General features: G+C 41.6%; 2 protein-coding genes across 3 annotated transcripts in view; one reads left to right on the top strand and one right to left on the bottom strand.

The window, feature by feature from the left end:
- The window catches only part of LOC125271359 (complement C3-like), a 731,185-nt gene that overhangs the window by 518,152 nt on the left and 196,607 nt on the right, over nucleotides 1-16,426 (top strand). The window lies entirely within an intron of this gene.
- Nucleotides 1-16,426, bottom strand: part of LOC125271349 (complement C3-like) — a 118,898-nt gene that overhangs the window by 55,265 nt on the left and 47,207 nt on the right. For both annotated transcript variants that reach the window (XM_048195412.1, XM_048195411.1), the window contains exons 16-22: nucleotides 12,519-12,590; nucleotides 12,154-12,351; nucleotides 9,913-10,015; nucleotides 9,663-9,751; nucleotides 9,418-9,557; nucleotides 8,914-9,126; nucleotides 6,135-6,195 (exon numbers count right to left, since the gene is read on the bottom strand). In XM_048195412.1, the coding sequence (XP_048051369.1) occupies nucleotides 6,135-6,195; nucleotides 8,914-9,126; nucleotides 9,418-9,557; nucleotides 9,663-9,751; nucleotides 9,913-10,015; nucleotides 12,154-12,351; nucleotides 12,519-12,590 (876 nt within the window). The remainder of the gene's footprint in view (nucleotides 1-6,134; nucleotides 6,196-8,913; nucleotides 9,127-9,417; nucleotides 9,558-9,662; nucleotides 9,752-9,912; nucleotides 10,016-12,153; nucleotides 12,352-12,518; nucleotides 12,591-16,426) is intronic.

The raw sequence follows: 16,426 nt of genomic DNA, 5'->3' as shown, positions 1-16,426 counted from the left end.
ATTTATATCCTTAAGGATCAGACTCTGAATGAGATCAATAAATCAAGCCACTATATGACGGCTGAACCATCATCATTAAGTAACCATCTTCTTCTTGAAACACACAGACAAATCCAAATTAAACCCTGCGGCTTGTGACAACACATTGATTTCCAAAGATACGAAACGATCGATTTGTGCGAGAAACCGAACAATATTTAAATATTTTTTTTACCTCTAAAACACTGTCCAACTGCATTCAGCATCTGATTAGTGAGGTCTGAAAACACGTTCTGATGACGGAAGTGATGTCTTGCGCTTTGCTTCAATGAGTGCGAGACATCACTTCCGTTGTCAGAGCGCGTTCAGACCTCACTAACCGGATGTGCAGGGCAGTTGGACATAGTGTTGTTTTAGAGGTAAAAATTATATAAATACTGCTTGGTTTCTAGCACAAAACGATCGTTTCGTGTCTTTGGACATCAATGTGTCGTCACGAGCCGCAGGGTTTAATTTGGATTTGTCTATGCATGTTTTTTTTACTCTTATAGATGGAGTTCCTAATGACATGCATTATACGACTGACAGACCGCAACGGTTGGAGTTAAAAATCATCATTTGTGTTCTACTGAAGAAACAAAGTCACCTACATCTTGGATGCCCTGGGGGTAAGCAGATAAACATCAAATTTTCATTTTGGGGTGAACTATCCCTTTAACCCCGCTCAAGGTTGGCTGCTCACCCCTCCAAAAGCCTGTTCTCCTCGGCAAAATGGATCACTTTTCCAAGTCCATCCACCAGGCCTCTTATAAAGTCTTGTTGTCAAGCTGTCTAAGCTAGTGGGCGTTCTATGGCTCTCTCTGTGAAGAGAATGTGAACTGTGGCTTAATCTAACTGATCTTCCCGATAGTGAAGAACGGCACATCGTGGGAGTGAAGGTTGAGCATGGCCAGCCTTTCTTTGGTCCTGCCTAAGACCCCCCTGCTATCAGATGCCATTTCCATATGCAGGCAGGGTTATTAAGATCTGCAACAAGCCACTGGCTTAGCTTCGTATTCGACCGTTCAAAAGACGAAAGTTATATGTCGGCGAGGTCAGCACCCCCTTTGTCAATGGGTGCCCACTTCAAGTACACACAGGCTTCACTGTTCTCCGTGTTGCCCAATGTGTTTCCCCCTTTTCAAAAAGGGAAATTGGTGAGGAAAAAGTGCATAAGCAGTGTCACCACACCATGCTCTACACAGCTCTCACTAATTTAATAAAGGCTTTTGCCTCAGTGTTCCCCATTACACAAAAAAATAAGAGAGAACATCTCTCAGAAACTCCATGTGCTGCCCCCTAGTTGTCCAGCAGATTTTTTCACAAATGAACGATCCGGTAGAATTAGCAGCCTTAAGCAATTCTCCAGTGAGTTTAGGAACTCTTAGGAGTTCTACTTACAGCTCTCACTGATTAATAAAGGCTTTTGCTCCAGTGTTCACCATAACACAAATAAAATAAAATAAAATGAATAATGAATTTGTTAATAAGAGAGAACATCTCTAAGCCAGTGTTTCCCAACCACGTTCCTGGAGGCACAACCACCACTGCACATTTCGCATGTCTCCACAAATAAACACACCTGATTAGGGTTATCAGCTCATTAGTAGTGACTCAAAGATCTAAAATGGTTGTGTCAGACAAAGGAGACATGCAAAATGTGCAGTGTTGGTGGGCCTCCAGGAATGTGGTTGGGAACCACTGCTCTAAGCAACCCTACATTCCATCCCTAAGTTGTCCACTAGATGGTGCCCTTGTATCACAAATGAACAATCCGGTTAAATTGGCAGCACTAAGCAATTCTCTGGTGAGTTTGGGAACTCTCATGAGTCATGTGACAGTCTGGCTTTCTGTGTCGACTCTCGAATGGGTGATTCAAATGATTATAAAGTGGTACAGACTTCAGTTTGCCAGAAAACCCCACTTTCATTGCTGTTATCAGCGGTGTAAGCTCCGCTCAGATTCTGAAAGATGGGATCTCTTCTCGAGAAAGGGCGGGGTGAGTAGTACCTCTGCATTTTTATGAGCAGGGTTTTAACTCTCATTGTCTAATTCCCATTGTGATGGTCTTCGTCCTTTTCTGGATCTCCGTGTTGAACAAATATTTGAGGAAACAATTTCAGAATGTTAACCTACTGTGTTCTCTCTCGTTCAGTACAGAATGATTGGTTCACATCGATTGCTCTGAAAGATGCTTTTTTTCCACATAAGCATTTATCTACCACACAGAAAGTTTCTTCGTTTCGCCTATCAAGGCACGTTACCAATTCACTGTTCTTCCTCTCGGATTCGCACTCGGCCCCCAGACTTGTTTGTGTGTGGAGGCGGGCTTAGCTTCCCTGAGAATGTCAGGTCTGCGGAATTTGACATACGTAGATGACTGGCTCATCGTAGCCGAGTCGAAGGAGAAAGCGTTGCAAGACACCTGACGTGTGCTCATACACATCACATCTCTCGTGTACAGGGTGAATTTTACACCCAGTCAGAGTGTGATTTTCCTGGGTTTGGAGCTGAACTCAGTCTCCATGCGAGTATCTCTCTCTCAAGAGCATGTTCTGTTTCTAATGAACAGTGTCATAGTTCAGAGAGGGAGTGAAAGTGCAATCGCCAGGGCAGCATGCTCGTCGAAACTTCACGCTCTAGCTCACAAGCTTTTGGTGTAAAGCAGGCGTTCACGTTCCACGTTCCAGGCATTTGGAACAGAGGCCCGTGGATCTTCTATCGAGGGGGAACCCACTCTATGGAGATTGGCTCCTCCCCTTCAGATAGTGGGCATACTATGGATGAGTTTCGGACAGGCAACTGTTGATCTATTCACCTTGCACGAAAACACCCATTGTGTTCTTCTCGCTATGGATATGGACGCGCCACTTTGGGTAGACGCACTGGCCCACCCATGGCCCAAAGTTCTACTGTATGCTTTTCCTCCCCTGTGCCTGATAATTCCCACACTGGCCAGGGTGAGAGAGAAGGGCCTGTCTCTCATTCTGATAACACCCAGGTGCACAGCAGTCATGTGTGTGCGTCAGGGTTGCCAGGTGCATGATTATGGGACGTGTCAGGCACCACCCACTTGGGGTGACCATCCTTCTCTGGCTTACAGAACCTCACTGTGAGTGTATTGGGCAATCGGGGAGCTGTCCATGTCTCTCCCATAGGTGGATCTTGAACACGAGATGATGAAAGAGAACAATAGGTTACTGTCGTAGCCCCGGTTCTCTGAAACATAGAGTGGAGAGATCCACCAGCTTTGCCCCGCTTGTCGCCCCAGAAGCGAATATAGTTTCTGCAGAATAGCAGTGCGTGCAGCCCATATATGCTTGTGGGGCCTTACCTGGCATTGGCCTTCCCATAAATGGATCTCTCCACTCTATGTTTCAGAGAACCAGAGTTACGACAGTAATCTATTGTTTTTATGTTAAGTTTGTGGTCTTTGTAACAGTACCCACAGAAGCACATAAACCATAAACAAAAGCAATCAGGTGATATGGTTTACACCATTAAAAAGAAAACTGATTTAGTCTCATCAATGGCCGAAAGCTGTTGTTCACAACAAAGCTATTTTTACCAACAGAACCTTCATGAATTTGAATTGTTAGAGGCATCAAAAATCAGCATATGTTTCTCATCTATGGTGACATGCTTCATGCTGCAATGCATGCTGGGAGTCATAAGTTTTATACCATGGTGGCTCCCAGCATGAAACGTCACCATTATTGTGATTCATTAGCTGATTCTTGATGGCTGCTTTCTTTAAAGAATTACCTAATTTAAAACAAACAAACAAAAAATGCCAGAAATGGTGCCACTCTCAGACACACAGACATCACGTCTGGAGCTGCACAGCCAACTCATCAGAAGTTATGCAGGTAGGCTATTGTAAAGCAAGCAAGGACAATAGTGAAAATGGCAGATGGATTGATAATAACTGTTCATGGTATCATGATATATTTAGTGATATTTGAAAATTGTCTTTCTAAATGTTTCGTTAGCATGTTGCTAATTTACTGTTAAATGTGGTTAAAGTTACCATTGTTTCTTACTGTAGTCACGGTCCGGAGAACAGATATTTCTCGTTATTTTCATTTTTAAACACATGCAGTCCGTATAAACGCATCTTCATTCTTTATAAATCTCTCCAACAGTGTGTAATGTTAGCTTTAGCCACGTTAGCCGCAGCATAGGCTACTATCAAACTCATTCAGAATCAAATGTAAACATCCAAATAAATACCATACTTACATGATCTGATATGCTGCATGACAAACACTTTGTAAAGATCCATTATGAGAGTTATATTAGCTGTGTGAACTTTGTTTATACAATGTATTATAGAGTTGCAAGCTTGGGGGTGGGGATCATAAGCATTTAAAGGGGACATGCATTGAATCGTCGTATTTTTAATTATGCCCCAAAATAGGCAGTTAAAACATTGTATAATAAAAAATCTATGGGGTATTTTGAGCTGTAACTTCACAGACACATTCTGGGGACACCTTAGACTTGTATTACACCTTGTGAAATAGGGATCTAGGGCACCTTTAAAATAAAAATTTTTTGGCCATACAGATAAGTGCAATACATCATTAAACTAAAAAATGGTCTACTTTAATGTACACTCACAATAACAAAACAGTGTGCATTTGTAAAATAAAGAAAATAAACCAGGTGCACTTTCAGCTATCTCTGTCTATCTCTATCTCTGTCAGCTAATCTTTCTGAAACACGTCTCAAAATTTAACTAAAACTCAGTGAATGTTTATCACACAAACATGAAACACGCATCTAAAAATAGCTTGAAATATCTACTTTTAAATAAAATAATTAACATTTAAAACAAACATTCCCCTGCAATGTAGTCTGTATGAAACTAAAGAGATGTACAGTTTCTCCTGGCTCAGCTAAGTATCATTAATTTGATCACACTCACGCGCTATTCATATACAGTAATGGGCTGAGGCCTTCTATGCAAAATGGTAAACATCTCCAACAATCAATAATCAAGCATCAACAAAGGCTACAACACATTTAGTACAGTACATAGAAATTTCATTTCGGAGCAGGATTTGAGCGAACTTCTTTTACCAGTGAGCAGTACAGTTGAGTGGAGCGCGCTTGCATAGAGCGGCGCTTCGCTCAAATGCTTTGATATGAAATGGTCGACAATAGAGCATGAATGACGTGATTTCAAATCTCAAACCAACACATTTAATTTGAAATGTGAGTATTGCAGGGGCCCGCTTGCAATGTCGGCACATTATCAAACCAAGTGTAGTATAACCAGCAGGAGAGCATTGATCTCTAAACTGAATCATAAAAACTGAAAAGAGCCATAAAAATTATGCAAAAGCACATTTTTCCAAACTAAGTGTTGTAGTATAACAATCAAAAGAGCAGTGATGTCTGAACTGAATTGGGTGACACTAGGGTATGTAACATTGAAGTTATTTTTGTAGTAACACTTCAGGTTTTGCACTTTTCAGACAATCCCTTTAGTCGCCTGCGCATAGAGATCAATGTATTTTGTCAATTGCAGAGGAAGGAAAATTAGGTTGTAGCTCATTTTCTACATTACTACGATTGAAAACAGGTGTTATTTGTGTTTTAACATAAATCTGTGAATATGTTGCCAACTTTACCAAACTTATCCATTTCAGGTGTCTTTCACTTACCTCAAAACCGTGCCTTGTACTAAGCTCTGGACACATTTCTTTATACTTCAGTCTAAGTTCAAAATAAAACTCTATTAACCGTTCCATTGTTAACATACAGAGCTGTCTGAACCTCTGCCAGAGGGATATTAAACAGGAAGTGTTTGTCCAAAATCACAAGTGTAAAAAGAAAAATAATAATAATAATAAAAATTCCTCCCATCTCAAATTTTTTCCACCACCATGTCTTTTTAGGGGCTCTCTAGATTTTGTACTTATTTTAGTGAGTAAGAGTAGGAGTAGCAAATAAAGTATAGGAGTTCATTCTGATCTTTCGATTAACTGAAACTATAATTATATTCATATTATTTTTTTCATAAATGGCTTTAAGTATAATGTGTGTAATGTTTTAGAACTGAAGTAAAACATAGTAAATATTATTGTGTGGTTAACAGTATATCTCACCATTCTTAACAGGATTGAGCTCCACATTTGGTCTATGTAATGGAACCAGTACACCCTCTGACTGTGTGTGAGAGAGAGAGAGAGAGAGTTAAAGGTGCAGTAGGTGATCTGGGAAATGCTAACGTTAGCACCGAAAGTGATCCCACCCTCCCTGCAAATCACAGCCCAAAGCCACGCCTCCTCAAAAACACAGGAATGCACACACAGCTGTTCTCAGCAAAGTGTCACAAGATATGGAGTTAAACTACCTCATGTCTCAAAGCACATAATTACAATAATAATGAATGTAAACTGTTTGCGGTTCTCCTTGACTGACTTCTGTGCACATGAACTCACCATAGCATGATATGCACTGATGACGTACGATATTTGCACAAACAGGGTGCACGAGGGAATGTAAAAACATATGCTGGAAGGCAGGTAGGACACTGTATTATTTAATTCGGACGGAATATAATGGTTGGATTTACATTTTATGGTCCTACACTTTCCATAGATGATATACTATATATTTATAAAAATACATTTAGACCGTTTAACATGTGTTTAACAAGTGATTGCTATCAGGATATGAGGAGACTTTCAAGCAGTGTTTAAGCAGTGTGTGTCTGTGTAGCATTAATATAGTCAATGTATAATAAATATAAATTAAACTATTTTAAGTTTATTAAAATTAAGTTAATGACATTATTACATAAATACATGTAAAACGTTGATATTTTCATTTTTACACAAGTAAATGCTGTTTCTCTCTTTTCACCTTATTGTGTATGAACAAACACTTATGTACAATACTGAATGTTATGATAAATATAAACGTTAGAATGCTGTATGTATGTACAGATGTAGCTACTGTCAATTACACATTATTTTTTACAAGGCTAACTCATAACGCTAATGGGCTTGCATGCCTTTAACTAGGGAAGGAATGTCAGGTGTAATGCCAGTGACAGTCTAAAATCACTGTGGACATCCAGTCTGTTGCAGGACTTTGTTTTTTTTATAGCCACAAGGGCACTGAAGGCTGGTAGGTGGTACTGAAAGGAAGAATGATTTTTGTAACTGCATAGTTTGCGAGTTTAGGTGCGACAACAGGTCCACTAACTATCCAAGGCCTTTTGAAGCCTATTTTTTTGACAGTGAATCAGTTTGAATTTCAGCAAGCTCATCTTCACAGCCAAGTTATTCCACATCTTCAAGTCTGTATGTGAAGGGATCCATAACGCACAACTCCTTGGATAATGCGTCAACATCCGCAAAGCGGAACTTTAATTCCTCCTGTAGCGAAGTTATGAGACGGCAAAACTCTGTGTGCAAAGATGCACTCACGGTACCGCCAGAGTGTTGAAGCAACAGTGGGAAGTTTTGTAAATGCCCCTGTGACATTTTTCCGGCCATGTACTCCAGCTTGCACATAAAAGCATCGATTGCTTCTTTGCACTCTAAGATGGTTGACTCCGAGCCTTGCGGTCTCTAGTTGGTCTCATTATAAAGAGTGAATATGTCAGCAAGGTATGCAGTTTTAATCCAGAACACATCAGTCAGCTGCTCCGACAGTGTGTGGTTTTGACATCGCAGAAATTCCAGGATTTTATCTTGCAAGTCTAGAAAGCGCACGAGCACTTTGCCACACGAAAGCCAACGCACCTCCGTGTGTAGCAGTAGAGTTTGGTGTGCTTCATCCTCACACAATTGTGCAAATAATCTCTGGTTGGTAGGGCGAGCTTTAATGAAGTTTACGACTTTCACAACTGTTGCCAGTGTGTCACTAAGGTCTCTGGACCGTGTTTTTTACTGGTGAGTGCCTGGCGATGAATCATACAGTGAAAGATTACACATTCTGGAGCCTTTTCCATCAAAACGGCTGTTAAATCCCTTATTTCTACCCATCGTCGCAGCAGCCCCATCTGTGCAGCAAGCAACAAGATTTGCATAGGGCAGATTGTGGGATGTAAGAATCGACAGCCATAAAAATATCTCGACCTGTAGTTGTTGTGGGTAAATTGGTAGACATAAGTATGTCCCGTTTCAACTCATCTCTGTCAACAAATACGATAAGCCCAAACTCTCCCGCCACTGTGGTCGTTTCACTATGGCCTTTTTGCCTTGGCAATCAATAGCAAACACTTAAAGGAAGCTTTAGTGGCCTTCTGTAAATTATTACCTGCTCTTTCAAATACTTTTCTGATGTCTTTCACCATAGAAGACACATTCTGTCCGAGACTTGTCTTGACCTTCAATAAAACCAAAATTTAGGTAGGTTTTGTCATAGTGTCTAAACTTTTCCTTCGCCTCTGATGAAGAATCACCGCATTTACGTTTCTCTGCCATTTTTCCTTTTCATTTTGCCATTACGTTGATAAGAACGTTGCACGATCGATAGAGTGAGCAAAATTGAAATAATTGTTATATAAGATATTTTTTTTACTGTATTATATTGGCATGGTAAGCATTAAAAAAAACAAACAAACAAACAAAAAAAACCTTTTAAAAATATTTATTTAATATAAATTAGTGGAATTTATATTAAATATAAATTAGTATATTTATTTAATATAAATTAGTGTTTTTTTTGTTGTTTTTTTTTACCTCAACACATATCCGCTCCCGCTAGAGCAATAGGACAGTGTTTCCAGGATGGGAACCACTGTCCTATTGCACCTTTAACTATATGTGGTGCTCTAGTTTATCTATACAAAATATGACAAACATCTATAGAGTATCATGTTAACGAATGACCAAATCAAATGAAAAGAGACAGAAGTCTCATCAGACGTACCACCACCTTCAGGGTCTTTCTTACTCCATCAGAGTGGACAGAATCATATGCTGAAGCTTTCACCTCAATATGATGATCCCCCAGTGTCATGGGAATAATCACATATGAAACTGCTATGCTGGAGTCTTTGTCAACCTTTACTATTGTTCTGTGTTTGCCTTTCTTACTGGCAGAGCTGCAAACATCTTTTGTCTCCATAAACTCCACTCGCACCTGGAGAAAACAGGAGAGTGAGACACAAATCACTTAAAAATCTAGAGTAAATCAAATATTAAAAGTGCGATGATGGACATTTCTGTTTTAGCACAGGGCAGTATCCTACAGTTTTTTCAGTTTGAGTCACAAGCAGCTCAATAACCGAAATTACTCTCAGGATCCATGTATGCTGTCAAATTATTTGACTTAAGCAGAAAATGTTTATATGATGCAGATGGTTTTAATGTACACCATAAATCTGACTATATTTTTAATAAATAAATAAATAAATATTATTTTTTCATCTACCTTCTGGTTCTTTGGTGTATAGTTGTGAATAATGGCCTTGATTTCCAGTTGTTCTCCACGCACTGCTGAATAAGGTATCTTGAGGTCAATGAAAAAACTCTTAAAAACGACAATCTCCTCAGGTTCTGCCACACAGATGCCTTTGAGGAGAAACACACACAGACACACAGAAGGATTTAAAGCAGCAACTCCAGGATGATGATGTTTTTCAGACCATGTATTCTGCGTTTACAGCTTCATCTTACCAAGTGTTGGTGACAGACTGACAGCCAAGATCTGCCATGTAGTAATAGAGTCTTTCAGGTAGATCACTTTATCTCTGACTGGTGCTGGACTGGAATATGAGGACAATACAAGAAAAACTGTTGCAGCACTCACACACACAGCTTCACCAACAGCTCACGATGAATAATATCCTATCAATTATTTACTAAGAGTCAATGGGTTGTGAAAAAGGCTTAACTTACAGCTTTTGTCTAAAAGTCGCCTACTCACCAATTATCACATAGATCAATCTCCTCCCAAAGCCAACTCTCAGGGAACTGAGTACGTGACACAATCTCATCAGAGTCTGTATAATAATCGTCATCATCATCACCTGTTGCAATAACAACAAAAAACTATCAGAGAACAGACCAGTTAAAGCACACTGTAAAACAAAGGTAGTTTCTTTAACTTAACTTTTGAGTTATTATTTTAAATTGACTCAGTTAAGTTGTATTTACTTAGAATTTTAAGTATTTCAACTTGACAAATGTAATTATTTGAACTTATAAAGTTTAGTTAGAATAACTTTATGAAAGTAAAGTGAACTTACTTTTTTAAGTTTTCAATACCACTGCTCGTTTATTTCACACAATTTGACTTATTTTCTTAGTTAAACCAAACAAATAATTATTTTATTTAAATAGTTCTTATGTAAATAAAAATAATTATTTTATTTCAAATGTTGAGAACTTTTTCATTTAAATTAATTTCTACTGCAAATAATAATTGATCTGATTTCAGCCACTGAAACATCAACTTTAAATCAAATCAATTACATCTCTCGATCTGAGTAGTAGATGATTAAACAACTCTAAAAACAGATTTACCTGAGGGCTGTTTCATAAATCAAGATTAGAAAACAAGCCAGGCTTATTTTAGTTACTCAGACTTATTGTCAGCGAATTCTGTTTCATAAAATAAACTTAAATGAGTTCAAACTCAGTTACTCTGGCAACTTATGCTGGGAAACTAGCCTGGCCGGAGCAGGCTAACTGTCAGGCTAAGCTGAGCACCTGTAACTGACCAATAGGAACGCAATGATATTACAGCTAACTCTCTCACATGACTTTATTAACCACTATATTATATATATATATATATAGCTCTCGAGGTAGGGGGGGGCAAAAATTTATTTATTTATTTTTGCAGGTACAAAACAAGTTTAAGTTTGCTTGTTGTTTATTAACTAATTTATTTAATAATTCACTTAATTTTATTATCACGGACGATATGTGAATCAGTGTCCTAATTTTGCGAGCAACTGGTGATAAAGAATAATGCCACGTCGCAATATTGTAAATATTTCCATTTTAAACCATGAAGGCGAGCCAGTTGATATCACACAAACAATGTGCAAAACTTTGCGTGAGAGTTATGCGGATGAAGAAGTCTCAAACTCCAGTCAATTAGGCCTATTCACTACAGAAACTGAAAGTAAAAACTGACTAAGCGCTGCAATAACGGCGCATATTCTCTTAGAGACAAAGAGATTAATCTAATTTATTTTCTTAATATTTCTCTTGTGGCCCATAGTGAGAATAAATAGTATTTTTGTGAATCGAGAAGTATTTTGTATTAAACAAGTTGTTCTTTAAATGAGGAGTAAGCTATCTAACTAATATTTTATTGTCCTCGCAGCGCGTCAGTTATGCGGTGATGCGCTATGATATCACGGGAGTATCTTTGAAAGGCTCGCACGCTCAACTGTGCGCGAGACGGAGGGGAACGTGGGAAATGAAGTATACCCGGGCCTTAACCGCTCCAAATTATTGGACTGGAGCTGACGGATCACATCAGGAAAAATATGGGGGGGGGGGGGGGGGGTGCATTTGACCCCTTGCTCCCACAACAAAAGTTGTACTTTGTGTTCTTATTTCTCTTTCTTTCAGTGCTTGTTCACAGCAGGTGTTTGAATGATTCAAAGAATGTTAACAATCATACTAACCTTTAAATAACGTTCTACTAACATTAAGGAAACTGGACATTTTCGTGTTCTTGGAATGTTACAAAATTTTAGATCAAAGTTAAGTTGAAAGAACGTTTGAGGAACATTATACCTTATAAAAACGTTCCTGTAACGTCAAGAAAACTGGACGTTTTTAATGTTTTTAGAACCAACCCTGAATATTTAGAGAACGTTCTTATAACAAAATTCTGTTATCTGGGATTTAATTTGATATAATATATGATTACATTTCTCTCTGGTTTTGTTTGGCAGCTGTAGTACCTTTCATGGTTATAAGAAGAGCAGAAATTAAAATCACAAAATTAAAAATTAAAATGAATATGCACAGACTACATATTAATTGGTAAGATGAATCTAAACTCAGTAGTTGGCCTAAAGTATATTGATTTACCCCATTACAACAGTCCATAGAAGCAGCTCCCCTAATGGTATCATGATACAGGCATTTTACTGTGTGTCATAATTAAGATATTGTAACCATCTTAATCCATTAAAATACTTACTACGAGCCAGAATCAGCTCCTCCTCTTCTGTCTTCATGTTTTTGCGGGTTTTCATCTCATTGCAGCAGTCCAGGAAGGCTTTGACACACTCTTGCCCGTCTACAATGTAGGTGGCTCTTCGTTCACAGGTGTAGCCGAGTTTATTCTCTCTCATCCCATCAATGCAGCACTGCTTCTGTTCACCAGAGTATTTACCAGCTGAAAAGACAATGTTTGTGTAGTACAATGAGGGGAAAATTAAGCTCCCTAAAATATAAACCGTGAACTAAATGAGAAGGGCTCTGAATCTTTAACATAGTAATAGTAGAAGATACTTTCTGCTTTGAAAGGAAAGAGTAAAATCTGAGTAAAATCCAGCTACTTACCCAGTGTACCAGTGATCTGTAGGAGACTCTCAGCCCTTCGTTTTCTCTTTGCTGGACTGGGACACCGAGGAACTAGAGGACAATTCATTTGAATAAATTAGCATATTACACAACATTTTTTATTTATACAGACATTTCAACTCAAGCTGTCCTTCACAGAAAAATAACACATTACATGTAACAATCTAGTTTACACATTTTGTGTCAATATTGCATAAATATTGTTTTGGAAGAGTTTACCAATAGATATATTTATGGAGATGAGAAATAAAAACCCACCCTTTACAGCTATGATCAGCTGTTCGACTGAGCTTTCAATGCTGTTACGAAAAGGCCGAAGCTCGCCGCGGCATAGACGCACATAGAAAAAACGAGTGTGCCACACCGCATTTGCGTCGCTTCTACTATGAGCACTTTATGTCGCTTCTACATTTGAAATAATAAATCTGCGTGTGCAAAAGTGATATGTGAACGGCCCCGTACAAACACTTCAGCCCAACATTAATCAGTGCTGACAAAGATGATGCCTTTCTCTGTCCAAACAATACCGTTTGATTAACTGTTCGTCATCAAACATTTCAAAAACATTCTTCTTAGAGTGTGTGAATGCGTGACCTGTTGAAATACATTAGAAAATTATTAAATGCAGTTTCAAACATTTTATTTTTAGCTAATTGTCACACTAATTTGGACACAATATTGACACACTTAAGTGTGTTAGAAAACTACACTGTAAAAAAATCCTAATTTACATATATATTTTAGCATCTTGCCTGCTATTTTAAGTATTATGTCAATGAAAAAAATACAGTAATTCACATTTTTATTTGAATTACTGTATTTTTTGTATAGTATTTTTTCTGTTTTCTTAAATTACATACAAATATATGTAAAATTACAAAAATAATAACCCAGATAACATTGTGTTGGCGCAGATTTGGTCCACATCTGGCACATGTGGCATAATGATCTGGCCCACATGCTGCAATGAATTGTGTGGCCGCTTCTGTTTGCCGACACTGCATGCCCATTGTACGTGGCCCCCCATCCGGTGGCAGAGGCATCTGTGGAGACCACAGCGTGCCTGGACACCTGTTTGAGGGGCACTCCAACCCGCAGGAAGTACTCAGGCAGTTCAACACCGGCTGGACGTGCTCCTCGGTGACGCGCGCAGTCCGGGCGACCGAGTCTAGCTCGAGACCAAAATAAGAGATCCTCTGCCCGGGGGCGAGTTTGCTCTTGTCCCAGTTGACCCGAAGACCCAACCGGCTGAGGTGAGCTAGAACTATGTCCCTGTGTTCACACAACTGCTCCCATGAACTGGCCAGGATCAACCAGTCATTGAGGTAGTTGAGGATGCGAACGCCCTGTTCCTTGAGGGGAACAATGGCCACCTCCGCAACCTTCGTAAAGACGCGGGGCGACAGGGCCAGCCTGAAGGGTAGGACTTTGTACTGCCCGACCCTTGAATGCAAACCGTAGGAAGGGTCTGTGGCGAGGCAGAATCGAGACATGAAAGTACCTTCAGGTCGATCGCTGCAAACCAATCCTGGGGACGGACACATTTGAGAATGCGCTTCTGCGTGAGCATCTTGAATGGCAGCCTGTGAAGGTACCGGTTCAAGTCACGCAGATCCAGGATTGGCCGTAGCCCCCCGCCCTTTTTGGGTACAATGAAGTAGGGGCTGCAAAACCCCGACTTCATATTGGCTGGAGGGACCGGCTCAATTGCATCCTTCGCCAGGAAGACAGCAATCTCCACCTGGAGAACAGTGTCCAGTGACACCTGAGTGTAGTGGACACCCCTAAAAACCGGGGGATGCCGGGCGAGCTGAATCGCATAGCCGAGTCTGATAGTACGAATGAGCCAGTGGGACGGGCTGGAAAGTGCTGTCCACGCTTTCAGACACGAGCCAGCGGGACCAAAGGCACCACAGACGTACCGGGGGTGGGGCAGCGAATCAGAGTACGGGGACCCGACTCGGACGGCATAGAAGCGGCCCGAAGTGTGGTCAGACTCTGCGAGGTAGCAGTGCATATGGAAGACGGAACACGGGGAGCGGCCTGCACCATCACACTGGCACCTGTGATGTGCCCTCTTGTGACCTGGAGGTTTGGGAAACTGCTCTTTTTGTGAGGAAGTGGGTACCGCTGGTCTCCGGAGAGCCAGCGGCGGTAGATAGACAGACAGATTCACAAATTCCCCCCGGCCCTCCTCCGGGGGTGGGAGAGATGATGGAAAACTCTCCCGAAGAGCAGGATCCTTCCCCTCCAGGTCGCCCGTCTCAGGATCGTGACTTCCTCGACCGCTTACCACCTGGCTTGGTTGAGACAGGCTGGGCACCATGTCCGCGACCGGCACCCTGCTGTTTGGCTGGTGTTGGCTGCTGCCTGGCCGACTTAGCAGGGGCGGAGGACGACGCGGGTGGGTGCCCTTGGCGACGAGCGGATTGAGGCTGAGCCACCGGCGGCTGGGTGGAGGCAGCAGCGGACTGCCGGGGCATGACATGTCTGATAGCCTCAGCCTGCTTCAGTGCGGCGGAGAATTGTTGGGCGAAGTTCTCCAACGCGTCACCGAAAAGGCCGACTGGGGACACAGGGGAGTCCAGGAACCGATGTTTGTCGGTTTCCCTCATGTCCGCCAAACAAAGCCCTCCCTGGGGCATTTCCGATAAGCTTTTGCCTAGTAAACCTGCAAAAGGGCCATGGCATGCAGGGCGGAGGCAGCCTGTCCACAGGCTCTGTAAGCTTTCTCAGTCAGTCCTGGAGAATTTACAGGCCCGGGATGGGAGACGCGGTCACCGCGCCAGCCGGTGGCCGTTGGACACAGCTGCATTGCAACAGACCACTCGACTGGGGGAATCCATGCGTATCCCCTAGTCTTTCCGCCATCCTTCGCCAGAGAGGTGAAGGCGGACGAGGATCCAGACCTCGCAAGAACGCTATAGGGCGCTCGCCAAGATCTGGTCACCTCATCGTGCACTTCTGGGAAGAAGGGCATCGGGGCAGGGCGCTGGGTTTGAGCAGCGCGGGCCGCCCCGAGATACCAATCGTCAAGCCGAGAGGGCCTGGGACATGGTGGAAGCCAAACACGTGATGCAGCGATTGTGCCCATCAGCAGGGACCAGGGAACGACCGCACCCAGTAACGCACAGATGAAATGGCATCTTGAAAAAGGGTTTGTCTGTGAAGCTCTTTTAGAAGGGGAAAGAACAGCTCTCTCGTGCTGAAGCACGCAGGGAGTGTCACGATGTGTTCGGGTACACCACTCCCCGAACACAACGTAGGAACCAGCCCAAATCACAACAGACGCTTTAAATGGGACAAGTTTTGCTGTTAAAACAGCAGTTGAGAGCTCAAAGCTCAGGCTCCTCGTTGAAGCTCGCGACCTCGCTGCTGTGCCATAACACCAACAGAAAGTGCTGATCCTCTTCAAAGGCTCGTTTAGAAAAACACTCAAGTCTTGAAAAGCTGGAGAGACCAACCGGTTGGCTCCGAAGTGAAAGACAGAGTGCGATTGTATCCGCTTCCTATTTATATACACCTGTTGGAGGCGGTGCGCATTATGCAAATATAGCACGCCAATTCCATTGGCCTGTTTTAGTTCACTCGAAGCTGATAGGGCTCTCTAGCGATATCCCAATTCGTCGGTCACTACTGACGTATGCCGAACGTGACCGACTGAAAGGGAACACAAGAACTACAACTGACTTAAGCCACAGCTCACCTGAAGATGAAAGACATTTGATCGCTGGAATGGTGGTATAGCCCTGCTCCACAGAACCAACAAGGTTGGTGAAGTCAGTGGCTGCCACATTAATCAAGCAGGTGGAAAAAAGGCTGCTTCCAGGATCTGGAGACTCGTTAGGGCTGTCAAAATGACTGAAAAGCTAAACTTGAAATTCTTT

Source organism: Megalobrama amblycephala, linkage group LG7 (assembly GCF_018812025.1).
Source record: "Megalobrama amblycephala isolate DHTTF-2021 linkage group LG7, ASM1881202v1, whole genome shotgun sequence".
Taxonomy (NCBI): domain Eukaryota; kingdom Metazoa; phylum Chordata; class Actinopteri; order Cypriniformes; family Xenocyprididae; genus Megalobrama; species Megalobrama amblycephala.
Note: the sequence above shows the minus strand (reverse complement) of the source record. Positions and strands in the feature narration are given on the sequence as shown.